This window comes from Mustela nivalis (genome assembly GCF_964662115.1).
Source record: "Mustela nivalis genome assembly, chromosome: 1".
NCBI lineage: Eukaryota > Metazoa > Chordata > Mammalia > Carnivora > Mustelidae > Mustela > Mustela nivalis.
In genome coordinates, this window is record NC_139020.1 from 22,018,444 (window position 1) to 22,041,236 (window position 22,793).

The following is a 22,793-nucleotide window of genomic DNA, read 5'->3' on the forward strand; positions in this document are numbered from 1 at the left end:
TCTCCCTGGAAAGATAAAATGATGAGAATGAGATTCTAGAACAATATTTGTTCATTGTAATGAATGATCCAGGAGCTTTGCTGTGCTGCAATTAGATGTAATATTGACTCTTACAGATACACACCAGAAACCAGAAGTCTCAGAGATACATGATCATTATCTGGGGTGAATATGTTCATGTTTGATGTGTAATCCTTTAGAAAATACCAACAGTATGTTACAAAGGAATTAATGTTTGCAAAGAACATCTATTTACCTTATTTGAAGAAATATCTTGTTTATTGCTACCTGCTGCATTAAATGGATAAGTGTTTGAAAGGAATAGAATATCAGTAAGTTCTCAGGAATTAATAGAAAAAAAGAGAATTGGGTTGTAATTATTCTTCTTGAAAAAGTTTTTAAAAAAAACCTAATCCTCACTATGGCTAATTTTTGTCAATACGAATATATTTCTACTAATTGTTTTCTTGTGATTATTCTTAAATGATTTGGTTCATGAAGCATAGAAGAGACTGTGAATATCTGTAGCTATGCCTGAGTGGTAACCAGAATTAATAACTAAGATATATTTTTAAGATTGTCCATTTGTAAAGTTTCATTGTCTCCTTTTTAACAGTTAGAGCCAAAACCCAAAAGAATGAATTATATTGAAACTGGACCATTCCCTTATACCATACACAGAGATAAACTCAAAATGGATGAAAGACCTCAATGTGAGACAAGAATCCACCAAAGTCCTAGAGGAGAACATAGGCAATTACCTCTTTGACACTGACCACAATAAATTCTTTTGAGACATGTCTCCAAAGACAAGTGAAACAAAAGCAAAAATGAACTTTCGGAACTTCATCAAATTAAAAAGGTTGGACACAGCAAGGGAAATAGTCAATAAAACTAAGAGGCAGCCCATGGAATGGGAGAAGATATTTGCAAATAACATTACAAATTAAGAACTGATATTCAAGATCTATAAAGATATATAAGGAACGTATCAAAATCAACACTCAAAAAACTAATAACCCAGTCAAAATATGAGCAGAAGACATAAACAGACACTTCTCCAAAAAAGACATACAAATGGCTAGCAAATACATGAAAAAATGTTAAACATGACTAGCCATCAGGTAAATACAAATCAAAAAACCACAATAAGATACTACCTTAAACAGTTAGAACAGGAAAAACTAACAAAACAGGAAACAACAAATGTTGGCAAGGATGTGGAGAAAGGGGAACCCCCTTACACTGTTGGTGGGAATGAAGCTCCATACTCCAATATGGAGTTTCCTCAAGATGTTAAGAATAGAGCTACCCTATAACCTGGCAATTGCATTACTGGGCATTTATCCCAAAGATACAGATATAGTGAAAAGAAGGGGCATGTGCACTCCAATGTTCTTAGCAGCAATGTTCACAATAGCCAAACTGTGGAAGGAGCTGAGATGCCCTTCAACAGATGAATGGATAAAGAAGATGTGGTATATAAACACAACAGAATATTATTCAGCCATCAGAAACCATGAATACCCACCATTTGCATCAACATGGATGGAACTGGAGGGGATTATGCTAAGTGAAGTAAGTCAAGCAGAGAAAGACAACATATGGTTTCACTCATATGTGGAACATAAGCAATAGCATGGAGGACCATAGGGGAAGGGAGGGAAACCCAAAGGGGGAGAAATCAGAGAGGGAAATTAGCCATGAGAGACTATGGACCCCAAGAAATAATCTGGGGGTTTCAGAGTGGGAGGTAGTGGGGGGAGGGGGTAACAGGATGATGGGTATTAAGGACAGCATGTGCTATGATGAGCACTGGGTGTTATACTTAACTAACGAACCACTGAACACTACATCAAAAGCTATACAGTGGCTAACTGAACATAATAAAAACCATGGACAGAATCAAATTAGTATTAAATAATTAGAGACAAAATATTTAATAATATAAGTCAATTAATAAAAAGCTAATGAAAAATTTTTAAAAAGAATGAAATATGTTGATATCTGTTTGATGTTAATAGAAATCAAGTAACATTTAAAAATTCTGTAGAAATATATAAAAGTAAACTGTCAAGGAACAGATTTAGAATAGAGAGTTTATTCTTTTGATGAAGTAAAATTTTAAAAATGACACTACATTTATGGAAATTTAATTGTATAATTAATAATATGGTACATAAATAAAATATGGTAAATAAAATAATATGGTACATAAATAAAACATACAATTACATTTTAATAAAATATGATTTTTATATACTCACAGTGGTGATGCTATTAATACTAGAATTCCTATTTCTAGATACTCTCTAGAAGTAACATTAACATGGTTGAATTAGTCATTGGGCTTCTGGGCCCACTTTGGCCGGACACATGCGGGTCTTTGACTCGGGTTAATTCACTCTGTTAATCTCTTTAACAATTTAATCTAACCAATTTAACTGAAAACAAAACCACCACAACCTTTTAATAAAATTCTAAAGAATGCTTTTATTCTTGATAAAATAAAATCAGAAATCTTTTTCCATGACATTGATTCTGAATACAAGCCAAAAGGATGTGTACGTGTAACACCTACCTGTACCAGGAGATGGAGGGCTCAGGGGAGCCAGAGGCCCTGCAAGATAATGTCATCTCCTCTCCTCTCTCTGCTGTGGCATTAAAGGATTTCTGAGGCATTGTGATTGCTGGCGGCACTGAAAAAAGACATAAACATAGATTAAATAGAGATGAAAAACATTTCATCCACACCATCGAGACTTCCTACTTAGTTGTTGTTGTTGTCATTGTTAAAATGCTAAGCTTTAGAGCCTAATCACTTACTTCTGTACTTACATTACTTCTATCAACAAGATGGACTTGGTTGCACAGTAAAATGACTTAAAGACCACTGACCTGCATTCCAAGGTACAATAATTAAATAATACACACCTGTGTTATTTTACTGTTTTTAACCCATCAATTTAGAATAAACGAGAAACTAGACATTTTAACAAATTTATATGCATACTTTTATGAAATATTTCTCACAAGAAAACAGACAATACCACCCTGACTGACAGCAACACTGAGATCTACTTGGAGCATAAATGGATTTCTTATTTGGGTCTTCATCGGTATATGTAATTCTATAAGCAATCATTCACTGCTTCAAGACAGGGCTTTCAAATTAGGTGTCAAATGATAATGTTCTTTCTGATTAACTGCACTTAATTTCTTCACACAACTATAGAACATTTTATGAAGAGAAACTGCTCAAGCCATAGAGAGTATGAAATAGATTTTCATGAACAATTCAATTTTAAAATTAAGCTTCCCCAATTTCTAACTAATTACATTGCAAAAACCATATATGCTGCACATTTGGACATTTTGAAACTGTTACTGAAATGTACTGTTTGCAATAAATAAATCAATAGTATCCATAATAGATGCTAAATATCAAAGCACAGCATAAATTTTTATTTTAATGCACACTTTAATGATTTTCAATTGAAACTGACAAAATGATATTCCTAAAATTAATTATATTAACAGAATTGTTTTGTATATATCCTAAACAACATGACCAGACAGGCATTGAGAAGTGTGACATTAATTAAATATCTCCACAATAACATTCAGGTCAGCATTGATGTTGTATTATTGTCATTGATGGTGGCGATAGGAACTGATATGTATCTTACCAATTAAGCACAATGAATCAAGTTTCTGCCTTTATGAATTTAGATACAAGGGACATGATCTGACATGCTGTCTCTAAAGTAACATAGTAATTACAAGTATTACAGTAGGATGGACTGTTTTTGAGACATTAACTCTGCATTTTAAGTACACTAAAATTTGACTTTCTGTACCTTGTTTTACTTCTTTTGTAATTATAGAAAAGAACACTTTAATCAAAATGTAATGCCTTTCATTTTGTTATAATAAATGTAGTTGCAATAGCACATGACTATTTTATTATTACAACAATAAATATTTTAACCCATTAGATAATTACAATGTAAATGAACTCTTTAAAAAAAAAATTCTCCATTTGGGTAAATTTCTGTATTTGTGTAAATGGAAACATTTAACATTTCAAAATGGAGAATCACATGCTCCAGCGCTTGTCCTACTATTTTTACTACTGAAACACATTATTTATTCTTTATCATGATTTTCTGTTCTGTAGTATAAACTGCATATGCTGGATGGTTTGTAAGAACTGACAAATCTTAATGTTTACATTTTATGATACAGTGACTCAGCTCATGAAATGTGCGTTCTTACTTAGAGTGTGGATTTGTCGAACAATATTACCATTGCATATTTATAGGGTACTTTGAAGAGTAATTCCGGAACTATTCTGAAGAATAATAGCATTCCAAACCTGCAGAGGTGTTCACTAGTTCTGAAGCCAGGATATTCAGGAAATTTGTAAGCCACTGATCAAACTATAGAGCATTTTTATGTGTACTACCTCATTGGTTCTGAATTTGCTATTGAGTTGGAGTAAATAATTTTTTTAAAAGATTTTATTTATTTATTTGACAGAGAGACAGAGAGAGAGGAGTGGCAGGCAGAAGGAGAGAAAGAAGCAGGATCCTCATGGAGCAGGGAACTCGACATGGGGCTTAATCCCAGGACCCTGGATCATGACCTGAGGAGAAGGCAGTCCTTAACCACCTAAGCCACCCAAGCCCCTGGATTAAATAATTTTAAAAGAGATTACAATTATATTTCATCCAAATGCCTTGCTATCTCATAAGACCCATATCTAGGAATTTAACTTATTAATCCTTTTTTTTATTTGACTATATCTGAAATTCTAGTTTTAATTTTTTTTTAAAGATTTTATTTATTTATCAGAGGGGGGGGGGTGGAGAGAGCGAGCACAGGCAGACAGAATGGCAGGCAGAGGCAGAGGGAGAAGCAGGCTCCCCGCTGAGCAAGGAGCCCGATGTGGGACTCGATGCCAGGACGCCAGGATCATGACCTGAGCCGAAGGCAGAGGCTTTAACCTACTGAGCCACCCAGGTGCCCCTGAAATTCTAGTTTTAATAACCTTACAATGACTTATATTCTATATATACTAAGTAGCCAATATTTTCTGGTAAGGTTCAGTTCTCATTCTTTGGTTTTAAGAAACATGAGAATGTAGAGGCAAGTAGCTCCAAAACTCTGACTTAAATGGAGCTTTTGGCCCAAATTCATGTTATAATTTTCCTCCCTGGCTGCTCAGGCACCTAAGATCCCACTAATTTGACAGCTTAATTCCCTTTCATCAACAATGACATCCAGCAGTCCCACATGTCTTTTGTGTCTTGCCCTCTTCCTCCACACACTACCACTTAAATATTTCTCAGAAGATGAAGAACAAACATAGCATTAACTATGGAATATGCATGTGGTTCAAACTGACCACCACCAATAACCCCTCAGATTTATTCTAGATAAGGATAACAACCTCCCACCTCCAATCACCACCACTGTCAAGAAAGCTATTCTCTCTTTTTTATTTTTTTTTAAGATTTTGGTTTTTTATTTGACAGACAGAGATCACAAGTAGGCAGAGAGGCAGCCAGAGACAGAGAGGAGGAAGCAGGCTCCCTGCTAAGCACAGAGCCTGATGCAGGGCTCGATCCCAGGACCCTGAGATCATGACCTGAGTCAAAGGCAGAGGCTTTAACCCACTGAGCCACCCAGGCACCCCAAGAAAGCTATTCTTGCATAACTCATTGATTAATCAGATCTGGGCAAAATATATGTCACCAAATAAATTCCCATGTATATCCTCTATTTGGCAGAAGACTACTAAAACTAAGATTCACAGTCCTTTCTTACTTACTTTTTCTTGTTTTTACTCTTAAGGCTGTGTGACACTTAGAAATTAGTATAGGGGCACCTGGGTGGCTCAGTGGGTTAAAGCCTCTGCCTTCAGCTCAGGTCATGATCCCAGGGTCCTGGGGTTGAGCCCCATGTCGGACTCTCTGCTCTGCAGGGAGCCTGCTTCCTCCCCTCTCTCTCTCTGCCTGTCTCTCTGCCTACTTGTGATCTCTGTCTGTAAAATAAATAAAATCTTAAAAAAACAAAAAAAGAAATTAGTATAAAGGTGGATTTGAAAAAGATGGTAGAATAGTAAGAACCATCTTGGCAGCAATTGCAGAATCTGTCTAATGTAACTGTCTTGTATCTCTGCAGTCTACTGGAGATTTGAGCTTCCAGGAGAAGGCATGGAAGGCTAATTGCTATCAAGGTCTCATTTGTACAGCAATGTTCATGTTCACAGCAGCATTATTCACAATATTTTACAAGTGAAAGCAACCTAAATGTCCATCAATGCATGAAATGTCCATCAATGCATGAAAGGATAAGCAAACTGTGGTACGTCCACAAAATGGAATACTATTCAGCTTTAAAAAGAAAGTTAATTCTGACATACACTACACATGGATGAACCTTGAGGATGTTATACCAAGTAAAATAATCCAGTCACGGAAAGACAAAATACTCTTATTATTCCTCTTACTGTGTACTTAGAATAGTCAAAGTTATCGAGACAAAGTGAAATACATTTTGATTAAAATTCTTGACCTTCCCTGACCTTCCCCTCTTGACAGTACCTTACCCCTTTCCTCCTTAACCTCTTAATTAATTGCTTGTAATTTTATGCAAATAATAACACACAGTTTTTTATATTTCCTCCTTCTCTTACAAAATAGACCCTTTTCTGTACCATGCTTCTTTTCTCAAACTAAAAATATATGCAAGGGATATATTCATGTTACTACACAGAGAAATTCTTCACTCCTGTTCAAATTACAGTCTTCTCTGTAATAGTCTTCTATTGAGCATGTATTATGTCACCTGAGAATATCCAAATATTTATCTATTATAATCTTTATCTACTGTAATCAATGCTCTAGTTAATTATCTAGAAGTAAAATTGATATCTCAAAGAGTAAATGTATATATAATTTTGACTGAAGAGGACTAAATCAAATTGCCTTCAGTGGTCATTACACTTTTTGACCCCAACTATGGATTACTTTTCTAACCAGGAAAAAAAAAATATATATATATATATATATATATATATATATATATATATATATATATACATATATATATATAATGAAAAAATAAGAAAATAAAACAATAAAAGTTGAAGTAAATGATTCCGGTAATTTCCTAGTTAATTCATAGCTATGTCCCTAAGCATAAGAACCCTTATTAAAGAACACCCAAGTGAAAAATCACAGTTGGAAGCATGGAAAGCACTACCTTGATTTTCTCCTTGTTTCCACAGTAAGAGGTGATAACTAAATAAAAGACTAAAGTTCATATAGAAAATAACTCAGGGCAAAATAAAGAAAAAAATTCTGAACGTCTTAAACATATTGAAGGATACTTTCATGATTAAGCATGGCCCTTTTTATGCTCTTCAGAGTACACTCTGTGATTAACAATATTTTATAGTATTCCAAGTATGTTTCAAAAAGCTCAGAAGTCCTCAGAATCCATTCAGGGAGTTTTACGATGCCTTCTCTTTACCAGCCACCTATCTGTGTGAATATGTATTTCTCCTGCAACAAAATTCTCACAATTTTCACAATCCCAATTACTGGACTATGGTAATGAAGGAAAAGCTCAATCATCTCCTTGTTTAAAAGAGTTTTTTTCTCAGGTTCAAAAATATATCACAGAAAACTGAATGCAGGAACAGATATGAGAATCTCCCTGTCTTCTGTTACAATACACACTAGAGAAACTTACAAAAATGTAAAAAATAAAACAAAAGGTTGCTTTTTCTGTTTTGTTGATGGTTTCCATTGTTGTGCAAAAAAGCTTTTTATTGGGGCACCTGGATGGCTCAGAGGGTTAACCCTCTACTTTCAGCTCAGGTCATGGTCTCAGGGTTCTAAGATCAAGCCCCAAAGTGGGGCTCTACTCAGCAGGGAGCTTGCTCACCCCCTCTCTCTGTCTGCCTCTCTTCCTACTTGTGATCTCTCTCTCTGTGTCAAATTTAAAAAAAAAAAATTTTTAAGCTTTTTTTTGGCATAGTCCCAGTAATTATTTTTGCTTTTTTTTCTTGCCTGAGGAGACATATTCATATATTTATAAATGATATATCCAATAAGAGGTTAATATCCAAAATATATAAAGAAGTTACACAATTCAACACCAAAAATCCAAACGATTTGATTTAAAAATGGACAGAGGACTGGGGTTGACATTTTTCTAAAGAAGACATACAGCTGGCCAACAGACACATGAAAAGATGCTGAACATCACTAATCAGTTGGGAAATCAAAACCATAATGTACAAAAAAATCACAATGTATCACCTCACACCAGTCAAAATGGCTAGTGTCAAAAAGACAAAAAATAACAAGTGTTGGTGAAAATATAGAGAAAAGGAAACCGTCCACTACTGTTGGTCAGAAAGTATTGGTGCATCCACAATGGAAAACAGTATGGAGTTGACTCAAAAAATTAAAAATAGAAATACTATATAATCCCGTAATTTCACTACTGAGTATTTACTCAAAGAAAATGAAAACACCAATTCAAAATATATATATATGCATACCTTTGTTTATTGCAGCATTATTTACAATAGCCAAGATACGGAAACTACCGAAGTGTCCATCAATAGTTGAATGGATAGATCCATTCAACTATGGATATTATGTATTATGTTAAATGAAGTAAGTCAGACTAGAAGACATAGGACATATAATTTCACTCATATGTAAAATATATTAAATAAACAAACAAGGAAGTAAACAAACAAAACTTACCCTCTTAAAATACAGAGAATAAACTAGTAATTGCCGGAGGGAACATGGGTAGGGAGCTGGGTAAAATAGATAAAGGGAATTAAGAGGTACAAACTTCTTGTTATAAAATAAATAAGTCACAGAGATAAAAAGTAGAGCAGGGAAAGTAGTCTAATACTGTAATTATGTAATTATGTAATAATTATGTAATTATGGTGAGAGATGTTGACCTACACTTATCCTGGTGAACACTGAATACTTTACAGAATTATCAAATCGCTAAGGTATACACCTAAAACAAATATGACATTGTCAACTGTATTGCAACAGTACTTTTTAATGTAAAAAGTAGTCACTGTTTTACTATATTTTTCAAAATGTCATTATTTTCTTTAACATGTTACTTAGATTAGCATACTTAATATTTTTAACAATTAATAAGGTAACATTTCATGTAATTTTTTAAAGGTTTTATTTATTTGACACAGAGATAGAGAGTACAAGTAGGCAGAGCAGCAGGCAGAGGGAGAGGGAAAAGCAGGCTCTCTGCTAAGCAGAGAACCCAATGTGGGGCTCGATCCCAGGACTCTGGGATCATGACCTGAGCCGAGGGTAGCCACTTAACTGACTGAGCCACCCAAGTGCCCCTAAAGTAATATTTTAAAATTTAAATAAATTAATCAAATATTTTAAAACTTCACATTTCAATGCCTAATATAAAATATTTATGATATACATAAATAGGTATAACCCACATAAACAAAGCCTTGAGGAACCCCCAATAATTTTACAAATATGAGGAGTTCTAAGGCAAAAACTTTTGATGTCACCTGAGGTACAAAATGAGGTAGAATACAACTTGTTAATTCAAATTAGTCTTTAAAAATAAGTCTTATAAAACTGCCAAGAAAAGTAATTTAAAATCAAAGCCATAGTGTATGTTTAAAATTAATCTTAATGTGTAAGGGTTCGGAACACATTCTTAGAGAGTTAGTAATGACCACTTTTTTAATTTATTTTTTTATTTATTTGAGAGAGAAGGAGCAGAAGGGAGGGGCAGAGAGAGAGACAAAGAGAGAAGCAGACCCCCTGCTGAGCAGGGAGTCCAAGGGCAGTGGAGGCATGGGGCACCATCCCAGGACCCGGAGATCATGGCCTGAGCTGAAGGCACTGACGGAGCCTCCCAGGTGCTCCAGGAGGATCATGTTTGAGAAATTCTGGAGAAGTGAATCTGTTGGGAAATGTGATTAGCTGGAGCACTGCAGGACTGATCATGGTGGCATGCCCTAGACAATAGGATTTATTTGGGTGGTGCTTGGACAGGTTGCATAAGAGGGTGAATTCTTCCTAGCAGGACACCTTCCAGAGACAATAGGTATAGTAAGGGGCACAATCAGGGGGCAAAGAAACTCCTGGGAGAGGTGGATTTGGGAAAGAGGCTTCTGTGTCTAGGTGACTTCACTCAGTAGCACAGCAGGAGAACTCCAGAGGGCAGCAGTCCCTCGGGCTGCCCCATAGTTTGTCTCCTCTACAGGTAGTAGAAGGTGGGTGCGCTTCTGCAAGCTGTGCAAAGCAGGTGGATTCTAAATGGTTAGGATATGCATATTTTGGCTATATTTAGAACAAGAGATGTACAAAAATTTGAATTTGGTTCTAATGAGGTTTTGAGGTAATTGTGGAAGGATTCCATCTTTCCATGCTAGGAAGAAGAAAACAACATGAGGACTAATATAGGAGAAGGGGGTTCTTCTTTGGCTCATTTTTATACCAGGAATGAAGGTAATGCTGATGATAACAAAAATATTGGGAGGAAAAGGTTACCCTGGTACTAAAAACTGTTCGGTTTACTATGATTTCTGTATAGATATCAGAACAAATCATCAAATGATCAAATAGCTCATAAATTTGGGAAGTTACTATTACATATTTTTTTAAAGAACAAATTTTATTAGACCAATATAATTTTCATCTGTGATAGACTGACAGAAAGAAGAGTTGCAGCCTCTTTTCCTTTAATCCCCTACAAAGTCCTTTAAAGTTGTCCCACTTACTAAAGTAGATACATATGGTCTTAAATACACTCCTATGAAAAGTTAGTAAGTAGGCTGAGCTGTCCTAGAGTCTGAGCTAAACATTCAGAGGCACACTAGGATGACACATTGAGTATCAGTCAAGTGAGCTGCTGTAAATCATTTCAGTTATACCATTATTGAAAAGATATTCATTTTGAGTTTCAAAAAAGAACAAAAAATCCTTATCATATACGTGTCAACAAGCTTAAAAATAATATTGCAGATTTCCAGTTTTGGTTTAATCAAAGTAACCCCAAGCATCCTGTCTGCGTCACTTAATTCTTCCCTAACACTAGGACAGGATACATGGATAATCTCTTTGAGGATTCTGAAATGTAAATAGTAGCAGGCAAATTATTACTAGAAAAATACCAGAATTTGAAATAGTATAAGAAAACCTGTGGAAAAAAAAAAAAAGAAAACCTGTGGAAAAAAATATTTTTTTCTTCAGAACACCTTGGTTGGAATGAAGGCAGCTAGGAACTCTAAAAATAATGAACATGGCCTGACGGAGATCCAGAGAAGCCCTCTAGTTAGTTCAGTCTCAGAGAGAAGAGATCCCCTGGCACAGCAGTGGGAGCCTACAAGTGCCTGAATCTCTGAGAGAAGATGTTCTTCCTCATCAGTCAGGAGAGCAGTGGTCCCAAGAGGGCAAAGTAATCCCACTGCTTCCCTCCTTGTCTTTTCTCCAGCTAGTGGGCCCTCAATAAGCATACATCTGTGACAGTGAGGAACAGATAAAACCCCAGTTTTTATTTTTTATTTTTATTTTTCAAAGCCTCAGTTTTTAGTCTCAGGGACTGTAGTAAATTGGAGACTTGCAGAACAGGAAGTATGGGAGGCATCACAGGTCACAGGGTAGAAAGAACTTAGGAAAGCAACTGTATCAAGTTATTCATGAAATCTTAGGCTCAGCCCTGAGCTGTGCATTTGTAGATCTGATCTGAAACAGTACCAAGACTTTGAGAATTGAACTGAGAGCTGAACCACCACACAGACACTGAAATGGACACTGGTACAGGTATACAGATCTGAAACTACTGCAAAGGTTTTGAAAATGTAACTAATTTTTAATCCACAATCTACAGAAGTCTGGTCACAATATATGGCCTGAATTTCGGAAAATTCAGATTGTTTGGGAAAATAAAAATATCAACATCATCATCAAATTGCTTAAAGCTAAAGCCACACAAATACAAAAAAAAAATGTATCAGTTAAAGGAAAATAATAATTCAAATAACTGTAGGTTTCTTATCAGAAACCCTAGAGGCCAAAAAGAGGTGAAACAATATTTTTAAAGTGCCATAAAGAGAGATATGTCAAAATAAATTTCTATGTACAGCAAAAATACCCTTCAGAAATGAGGGTAAAATGAAAACATTATCATTCACAATTAATAAAACTTCTGCCAGAAGACTTGATCCTGAAAGAACTGGAAAAGGGAACTCTTCAGTCAAAAGACTGAAGAAGAAACTTCACGGATAAAGAAAGAGCAAGAGAGATGGAAAATATCTTAGTAAAAGTATGTTTTATGACTGAAATAGAACTTTAGTGTTGAGTACAGGGGTTTTCAATTAATGTAGATATAAAACAAAAGACAACTAAGACAAAGAAAAAAGGGATGTAAGGACCTAGATGGTGCTATGGTTTCTACATTTCAACTGAGACAGTAAAATACTGGTTCCCAAATTAATAGGTACATTGTAATCACAATAGCAGTGAGGAAAAAAAATAGAATAGATATAGCCAAAAACACAATAAATAAAATAGAATGCTAAATAATGTTCACAAAATCCAAAAGAAGGCAGGGAAGAAGAAATAGAAGAATGGAAAACAGAACACACTGAAAACAAATCAAATCCATGTGATGTTCAGGTAAAAGAATGAATACTTTATTTCCAAGCTTGGGAGTAAGTAAGGAAGTCCCCATTCAACAGTCCTATTTAACATCATTCTGAAGGCCAACCCATTACTAAGCAACAAATGAGAATAAAAACCAAGCAACTGGAAAGGAAAAAATGATCTTCTTCCAATTTGCAGATGCATTGATGTCTTCACTGCACATTCAAATATCTATAAACATTGCTAGAGCTAATAAATGCACCTAACAGTCACAAGATATGAGAAAAACACAGAACAAATCATATTTCTGAATACATATTTGCAATGAACAATTAAATATATATTAATACATATTTATATTTATAAATATTTATATTATATTTAATGTTATATTAAAGATATAAAACCATATACAATAGATCCAAAATATAACACTTAGGTATTAATCAAACAGAATTCATGTATGGCATCTGAACACTAAAAATTACAAACAAATTAAAGAAATGAAAAAAAAAAAAAGGTGCCTGGGTGGCTCAGTGGGTTAAAGCCTCTGCCTTCAGCTCAGGTCATAATCTCAGGGTCCTGGGATCGAGTCCCACATTGGGCTCTCTGCTCAGCAGGGAGCCTGCTTCCCTCTCTCTCTCTGTCTGCCTCCCTGCCTATTTGTGATCTCTTTCTGTGTGTCAAATAAATAAATAAAATCTTAAAAAAAAAAAAAGAAATGAAAAAATAAAACCCTTAATAAATGAAGAGACAAACCCCGTTCACATATTTGTAGACTCAACATTGAAAAAAATGTCAGACATTACAAAATTGTTATCAAGACTACACAACTCTAGTTAAAATCCTAGGAGAAAAAAATTTAAAAATCCCAGGAGTATATAATTTTGTAGACAGAATGATTTTAATGTTTAGTGGAAGGCAAAGAAACTAGAATTTACAAAAGGTTCTTGTTAAAGAAGAACAAAGTTATAGAAATCATACTTTCTGATTTTAAGGCCTGGATAAAGCTATGCAGCTGGAGAATATGGCGCAGGGATAGGCACATAGATCAGTGGAACAGGAGAGAGAGATGGAAATAGACTCCTACTATATGGCCAAAGTTTTAAAATTTTAGTTTACAAACTGCAAAGGCATTTCAATGGAGAAATAATAGTGTTTTAGCAATTACTTTTAAGTAACTAGATATCCATATGCAAATACATGAAACTGAGGACAGAATTTATCCCTCATACAAAACTTGAGCCCCAAATGAATCAAAGACCTAAACTGAAAATGGGCAAGTATCAAACTTATACATGAAAATTTGGGAGAAAAATCTTTGTGACTTGGGGCTAAGTGAAGAGTTCTTAGAAATGACACCAAAAGAATGGTCCATAAAAGCAAAAGATTAGTACTTTTTTAAAAGTAAAGTCAAAAGGCTTTGCTTTCTGAATTACACTGTTAAGAGGGTGAAAGATAAGCCACAGCATGGGAGAGAGTGCTTGCAAATCACATCTCTGAGCAAAGAACTCAGAAACATATAAAGAAAATCTAAATTCAACAATAAGAAAAAGAAGTGAAAAGAAGTGAACAGACATCACTAAAGAGGCTGTTTGGAAAGCAAAACTGCACTTACAGAATCTGTAAGAAGCCCTAACACTGTAATGGAAAAAAAAATTAAAAAAAAAATCCAATAATCCAATCCAATCCAATAAAAAAAATAATAATCCAATAAAAAGAAAAATCCAGTCCAGACACTGCAAAGAGACATTTCGCTGAAGAGGACATAGGGATACAGGAATGAGAAACAAGCACATGAAAAGGTGTGCACTATCACTGGCCATGGTAACACATTGCAGAAATGCACACTAAAACTACAGAGATTTCGTTATCCACCTATTTTGATGTGTAGCTTTAAAAACAAAAAACAAACAAACAAACAAACAAAATTTTAAAAACTGGCAAGATCAAGCAGTGGTAAGAATGAGAAGCAACATGACTTCCTATACATTATTAGAAATTATTCAAAATTATACAGCCATTGTGGAAAATGATTCGGCAGTTTCTCATGAAATTAAAAACACACACTTAACCTCATGTCCCTGCAACCCAACTCCTAGGCATTTACCCTAGATAACATTGGATTTTAGATGATTCCATTTATATGACATTCTTGAAAAGACAAAATTATAGTGAAGGAAAGAAGTAGTGGTTGTGTGAGGCTTAAAGGTTATAGGAAGATGTAACTTCAAAAGGAAAAACAAAAGTGTTTGAGGATGGTGGAATAAGTCTGTTTACTGATTGTGATGGTGGTAGTTACATGAATCTATGCATACATTAAAATTCATCAAACTAATCAGTGAAAAATTTTAAAAAAACTGAATTTTACTCTATGTTAATATAAATTAAACATGCAAACTTAAAAAAATTACATGGTGAGGTTTTAAAATTTTATAATTGTATTAAAATACTGTCATTATATAATATAAATAATGGTATTATTTACTTTATAATTAGATGTATAACGATTGTCCCCCAGATTCAATAAGGTGACATACTAAAACAGTCCATGACTCCTGGAGAAGTCAGTTTCTCATTGTTCAGAAGCAGGAAAGTCTCAGAAATTTCCCACTCTGTGGGAGTCTCGATTCATGTTTAAGGTGAGCTTGTTTCTACCTTATTTTTTAAACTTACTCCTTTCTTTAACTCATTACTCTGATCTGCCCAATGAATTTTGAAAATCCATTTACTTCTTGTTGCTTGTTTTTATCTATAGTGAACTGTAGATTTCACAGCTTCTATAGTCTTCCATGTTTATGAGACATGGACCTGCTGGCCTAGAATATTGGCCATGTTTCAGTCCATGGCTTTGGTTCTTTCAGAGCATCTTTGTGATACCCTGCTATCAACAGTCCAGTGTCCACACTGGAGTATAATTAAATTAATTAATTAAGAAAACCCAATTAACATCAAAACAAAATGTGTGGGCAATATAGGCAAAAGTGAAATTTAGACACAGATAGGTAGATACAAAATGATTTTGAATTCAGTACAGAACAGGAGACTGTGGTATTTGGAGGTCAGGATTTAGGGTATGAGTGAGCAACATCACCTTAAATAAAACATATTGCTAACATTATTCCAATCCTTATCAGTCTCTGCAGAATTTCATTTACTACGTTGAAATATTGTACAGCAGAATGTCAGCTTCCAGCCAAGATGTAGAAAGAGGCACCCGATTTATCCTACTGAGTAAAAGAAAGAACCAAGAAATCAAACATACTGTACAAAACAACAGTTTTCAAGACATTCTGAATCAGTCAACAAAGCAGTCAACAGTGATCTCTGAAAAATAAAAGGAAATGAGTGTGTCCTACTACTACCCCAGTCAATTGTCTAGAGAGAGTTTCTAGGCTGCAGTAGAGTGAGGAGGGGCCCAGCTGGAGTCTAGAAGTCTCCCTGAATTGAGGCAGAAAAGGCAGTCAGGGGAAGCAAAGCACATAGGACCGAGTTCCAGACAGGAGATAGGTACACAGTGAAGACTTCTGTGACCTGCAGTGAGTTTCCTGGGGTCTTCCAGATGAGTACTGCTGCTTGTACTCCCATGAAAGGAAACAACTGAGGCCAGGGAAAGAACTTCCTAAAAGATTCAGGAGAAGCCATTTGCAAAGCTCAAACAGGGAAACAAGTAGTTTTTATTCCCATGAGCCAGAATTAACAAAAAACTAAAAGCAAAACGAAAAACCTTGTAAAATATGTCAAATAAGGAATTTTAGAAACATTTTACCTCAAGAGTGAGGCAACATTAGCTCTGGACTATTTTGTCCCTGCCCCCCCCCCCCCGCACACTTTTAACGAAACTTAAAAGTGTGAACTGAAAGGATGAAACTGTATCCAAGTAATTCATCTGGATTCCTGAAAAAGACCTAAAATAAATACAAAAATATTCAACACAGTAAAGGAGTAAAATCCACAAATTCTGGCATCTAATTTAAAAGTATTCACCATGAAAAGAAGCAGGAAATATGAGACATGATGAGGGAAAAAAAAAATACATTCAACCATAAGTGACCCAGAAATGGCACAGACGATAGAATTGGCAGACAAGAATATTACAGTTACTATAACTGCATTCCATATGTTCAAGAATCTAGAGCAAAGACTGATCATGTTACAGACATAGAAGATATTTTAAAAATCAAATTTATACATCTTCAAACTACAGTATCTAAAAGCACAATACACAATACTGGATTAGTAGTAGATTAAACATTGCAGAAGAAAAGATAACTTGAAAGAAGTAACAAAACTATCCAAAAAGTAATACATTGAGGGGAGAAAAAAAAAGACTAAAAGGAAATGTACACCTAAGAGATATGGGATAAGTTCAAGTGGCCTAGTCTATGTGAACTTGGAGTTCCAAAGGAGTGTGGGGCAGAAAGTGGTATGTGAAGACCTATTGGCTGAAAGATTTCCAAATTTGATAAGGATTATAATCCAAGTGTGTAAAAAAAAAAAAAAATCTAAGTACAAGAATAATAAAGAAAACCACACCAAGATATATCATATCCAAACTGCCTTAAACAAGTGAAAAAGAGAAAAAATCTTCAAGAATCTAGGAGAACTGGGTGGGTGTGACACATAAGGTAGAGTAGCACAAAATAAAGATAAGAGTAGACTTTTCATTTGAAGTAATTCTGGCCAAAGATAATGGCTGAGCATTTTTAAGGTACCACAAGGAAAAATAAACAAACAAAAAGCCCTCACGAAAAAACTTTCAATTTAGAATTCTGTATTCAACAATTTTATTTCAAATATGAAGGCAAATGAAGAATTTTCTCAGGTATACAGTAAGTGAAGTGAATCATCACTAGCAGACCTGCCCTGTGAGAAATGCTAAAGGAACTCATTCAGGCATTTGGGAAGTGATACCAGAGGAAATATGGATATACACAAAATAATGAAGAAATCTAGAAATGGTAACAATGTGTTCACATATGAAAGTTTTGCTTTCCTTATTAAAGTCTCCTTAAAAGGTCACTGACAATTTAAACAAATATATATATAGAGAGAGATAGAGAGCAAGAGAGAGAAAGAGAAGTGGCAGTAGAGAATAATAGAGAATAATGTCCCTCTCCTCTATAAAGATGTCAATGCCATCAATTCCATCAATGCCATCAACTCAGCCATTTATAAATATGTTAAATTGCAAAGGAAATTTGCAGATAATAATTAAGATTATAAACATTAAAATGAGACAAGTATCCTAATGTATCCTAGATAATCCAGGTGAGACCAATTGCATGGACCCTTAAAAACAGAGAACTCTCTCTAGTTTAAATACAAAACAGAAGAGAGAAGGAGATGCAGCAGAAGGGAAAGCCAGAATACCCCACGTATGAGAAGGATTGACTATACCATTGTCGGCACTACAGGAAGAAGGCCACATTTAAGGACCAGAGATGTCCCTCAAAGCCCAGGACAGGCTCCTCTGGGTGATATCTAGCAAGGATAGAACCTCAGTTCTACAACAAAAAGAGGACAAATTCTTTCAATAAACTGATTACTAGAAGAGATTCTTCCTCAGAATAGATAGCAAGGCGCACAATCCCACAAATACCTTGATTGTGGACCTGTGATACCCTGAGCCTGCTTGGATTTCTGATCTACAGAAACTATGAAGTAATAAATCTGTGTTGTTCAAGCACCAAATTTGTGATAATTTGTTATCACAGATGGAAAACTAATATAGGATTTATAATTTATATAGATGTAAAACACATGATGACAATTATACAGAAGCTGAAAGGGAATACTGTTATTCAATGTGTGAATAATAGAACATCGCTTGACGAAGGATTGTGAAAATCAACTACTCAGATAACATAACAATGATTTATAGTTAAGGAACCAAGATAGAAAATTAATTGATTGATACAAAATACTCGAAAAATCTAAAGGAATCATAAATAGAAAAAATGAACAAAGAACAGATAAGATATATAGAAAGCAAATAGCAACTAAATCAATAAGACATTTAATATAAATTATGCAAACTCTCTGATACAAAGCCAAGGACTGTCAGGACTGAGAATTAAAAAAAAGAAAAAAAAAACCCACTAAACTGACTATATACTGCTTAATGTCCTAATGATCAAGATGTCAATTCATCAAGAGGACATAACTCCAAACTTTTATGCATATAATAATAGAGATTCAAATCACATGAAGCAGAAACTAATAGAACTGCAAGGAGAAATAGTTAAATATATAATTATATTAGCAATTAAACAGCCCTTTCCCAATAATTAATAGAGCAAGAAGACAAGAAGAAGGATAAAGAAGACTTGTTCAACACTATCAATTGACCCTAACTTGACTCCTTATTCTTAAAACTCTAATCAAACCAGCAGATCACACATTCTTTCCTACTGCACAGGAAATACATTTGAAAAGATTTAAATCATAGAAAGTGGTTTCTTTAACTACATTAGAACCAAACTAGAAACTATGATGGAACAATATTTGGAAAATCCCCATATATTTGAAAACAAAATAACACAATTCTAAATTAACCCATAGGACAAATAAGAAATCAGAAAGGAAATTGCAAAGCATTTTTAATTGAATCGCAAATATAAAAAACATACTAAAAGTTGTGTAATAGAGTTGAAACAGTATAAATAGGACATTTTCAAGCATTCAATATACACATTAGAAGAGAAGACAGATTTCAAATTAGTGTCTTCAGATTTTACTTAAAGAAAATAGAGAAGAAGATCAAATTAAACTCAAAATAAGCAAGGAGAAATAAAGATCAGATTGGAAATTGATAAAATAGAAAAAAGGAAAACAAATGGAAAACGAAACTGAATCAGTTTAAGAAACCAATAGAATTAGTAAAATACTAGCCACAAAGGAAAAGGGACAAAGGGAAAAAGTGAGAGAACAAAAGACAGAGACAGAAAGATAAAGAGAAGATAGAGAACGAATACAAGTTGCCAATACTGGGCCTGTAAAGTCAAGATGGCTACAGACTCTAAAGATATCAGCAGGATAATAGAGGATACTGTGAACCGTTTTATTCCAATAAACTCAGCGACTTAGATGACATGGACAAATTCGTTGAAAGGTATAAACCACCAAATTTCAATTAAGAAAAAATAGATAACTCGAAGTGGCTAACCTTTATCTATTAAGACTGAAATAGCAGTGTAAAATCTTCCCACTATGTAACTCTAGAGCCAGATGGGTTCAATGATGAATTTTATTAAATATTTAATAAAGAAATTAAACCTAGCCCAAACTTTCACAATGTGAAGAAAGTTCTTTCCAATTTATTCAATGAGGCCAATCATATTCTGGTACTAAAATGAGAGAAAGGCATAACAAGAGAAAAAACCTGGGGAAAGAAAAAAAAAGAAGGAAAGGGAAGGAAAAAAAAAGGAAAGGAACAAAACTGTAGAATAATATCTCCTAAGAACACAGATGCAAAAATTCTTAACAAAGGTTTTGGAAATTAAATCCCATGTTATATAAAAGAATAGCACATTATGGCCACATGGAAATAGAAAGTTAGTTAACATTCTAGAATCAAAAAATGTATTTCACCAAATTAATCAATTTAAAAAATGCAAACTATGTTATTATCTCAGATTCAGAAAAGAACTCTTTGGAAGAACCCAGAAATCATTATTGATGAAATTTCTTACCAATCTACGAAAAGGTCGCTTTTCAACCTGATAAAGAGCATCTCTGAAAAGCCAATAGCTAACCATATACTTGACACTGAAATAGTGAATATTTCCCCTGAAAGATTAGGGTCAGTGCAATTGAAATCTCAAGAAGAAAATAATCCAGTAAAGCAAGCTGATTAAAGATTTTAAAAGAAAACTGATACAAGGTAAACAAGCATATGAAAAGATGCTTGACTTTCCTTAGTCCTTAGAGGAATGCAAACTAAATCTTCAAATGTCAAACTACTAAACAATAAATGTCTAATCCTAAAAGGTCTGATCATAGGAAATTTTGCTAAGAATGTGGAGCAACTGAAAGGCCAATACACTGCTTTGGGGAATATAAAATAGCCCAACCACTTTGGAAAATGATTTGGTGGATGTTTTTAATTTTTTTTTTAAGATTTTATTTATTTATTTGACAGACAGAGAGAGAGATCACAAGTAGGCAGAGAGGCAAGCAGAGAGAGAGGAGGAAGCAGGCTCCCTGCCGAGCAGAGTCGGATGTGGGACTCGATTCCAGGACTCTGGGATCGTGACCAGAGCTGAAGGCAGAGGCTTTAACCCACTGAGCCACCCAGGTGCCCCTGGTGGATGTTTTAAAAGAAGTTTAAAAATATACATAGCACATGATCTAGTCATACCTCTTGTAGGTATTAGCCCAAGAGAAACAAAAGAATATACCCATGCGAAGTCTCATATATACAAATGTTTTATAGCAGTTTTATTTGTAAGCCAGAAACTTGGAAGATCCCAAATAGTCATTTGCGTGAATAGATAAGCAAATCATGAAATATTCCTAAAATTGAATGTTACTAAGCAATGCAAAGAAATTAAGTATTATTTGCAAGAAACAACATAGGTGAATCTACAAATAATTTTGCTGATTGAAAGAAGTCACTTAGAAGAGTATATACTGGATGACTACTTTTATTTTTTATTTTTATTTTACTTATTTTATTTTATTTTATTTTATTTTATTTTTAAAGAAAGAGACGGGGGGAGCTGGGCAGGGGGGTAGAGAGTAAGGGAGAGAGAATCTTAAGCAGGCTCCATGCCCAGCGGAGAGTCTGGTGAGGGGCTTGATCTCAGGTCTTCATCTCTTGATGAAGACCTGAGCCAAAATTAAGAGTCAGATACTTAACCAACTGAGCTACTCAGTGTCCCCGCAAGATTACTTTTACATAAATTCTTGGAACTTTTGCGGGCAATAGGTATATCCACTTAAATTTATTATCTTGATTGTGGTGATTGGTTCATATTATATACTTGGCATTCATATATATATATATATATATATACACACACATATATGTATATGTATATATATGACATTTTAAATACATTTTATTATTATATAGAACTCTATATATACATATATATATATATATACACACACACACATATATATATATCTCAATAAGACTTAAAATACATGCAAGGTAACTGAAATTGGATTAGTAGATTGGTCGTATAATGGGTAGTATAATGTCCTCAAGGTAATACTAGAATAATTTGGATTATTTTGGATTATGCTTTAAAGAGAAAAAAAGGTAAGCCATGATAATTATTGAATTAAAATATCTTCAGTGATTGGGATAATGTTACTTTAGTATAAAATAATTAAAAACTGAAGACATTATTCTAAAAGTTAACTGCTTTCTATATCCAAAACTCTAAGGTATTTCTTGATGCTATAAAATATGACCTTTGTTCTTGAAGCCTTAATGGTCTAGTCTGAAAAAATTTCACACACAAATAGATCATTTCAAATCAGTGTAAAACGTACACTGAGAGAGAGGCTGTAGCGATGGAGTTGGTTAATAGCTCTGCACCAAAAGTTCTAAAATACCTTTGGGGATGCTTGGATGTCTGTTTTTTGACTTTGGAAAAAGATAAAGGCTTTGGAATTTATGATGAACCAGAAACTCCCCTAGGGATCCCCAAACATTTCTGCACTAACAGTTGGTACCTGGACTAACCAATTGGTAAAACTTGCTTTAATTACTTAAGGACCCCCACTGAGAGCTAAGAGCTTCTTAGAGATTCCTCACTCAGATAGTGGTGGTTCAAGGCAAAGAGCATCTTTGTGTGCAAACAGAGCCCTGGAGAAACTCCCCCAGGGGGACTGTGTCCTGGAGGCCTCCTTGATGTTTCCCTGCATCTTATACTGTTGCTGCACATTCCTCTTTCCTTTAAAATAAGACCTTCCTGTGAGCATATTGTATGGAATTTGGTGAGTCCTTTCAAATTTTACAGAGATAAAATTTTCTAATGTTATGAGATTTCATGGAGAAGAAGTCAGATAACAAGGCAGCTAAAATTGGGAAAAGCTTGCTAGAATTGATACTTGAACTAAGTCTTACAGGGGAAATAGAAATCAAGCTAA

General features: G+C 34.4%; 1 protein-coding gene across 2 annotated transcripts in view; it reads right to left on the reverse strand.

The window, feature by feature from the left end:
* NCAM2 (neural cell adhesion molecule 2) overlaps nt 1-22,793 on the reverse strand; it is a 513,251-nt gene that overhangs the window by 177,093 nt on the left and 313,365 nt on the right. For both annotated transcript variants that reach the window (XM_082742470.1, XM_082742469.1), the window contains exon 6: nt 2,582-2,699. In XM_082742470.1, coding sequence (XP_082598596.1) covers nt 2,582-2,699 — 118 coding nt within the window. The remainder of the gene's footprint in view (nt 1-2,581; nt 2,700-22,793) is intronic.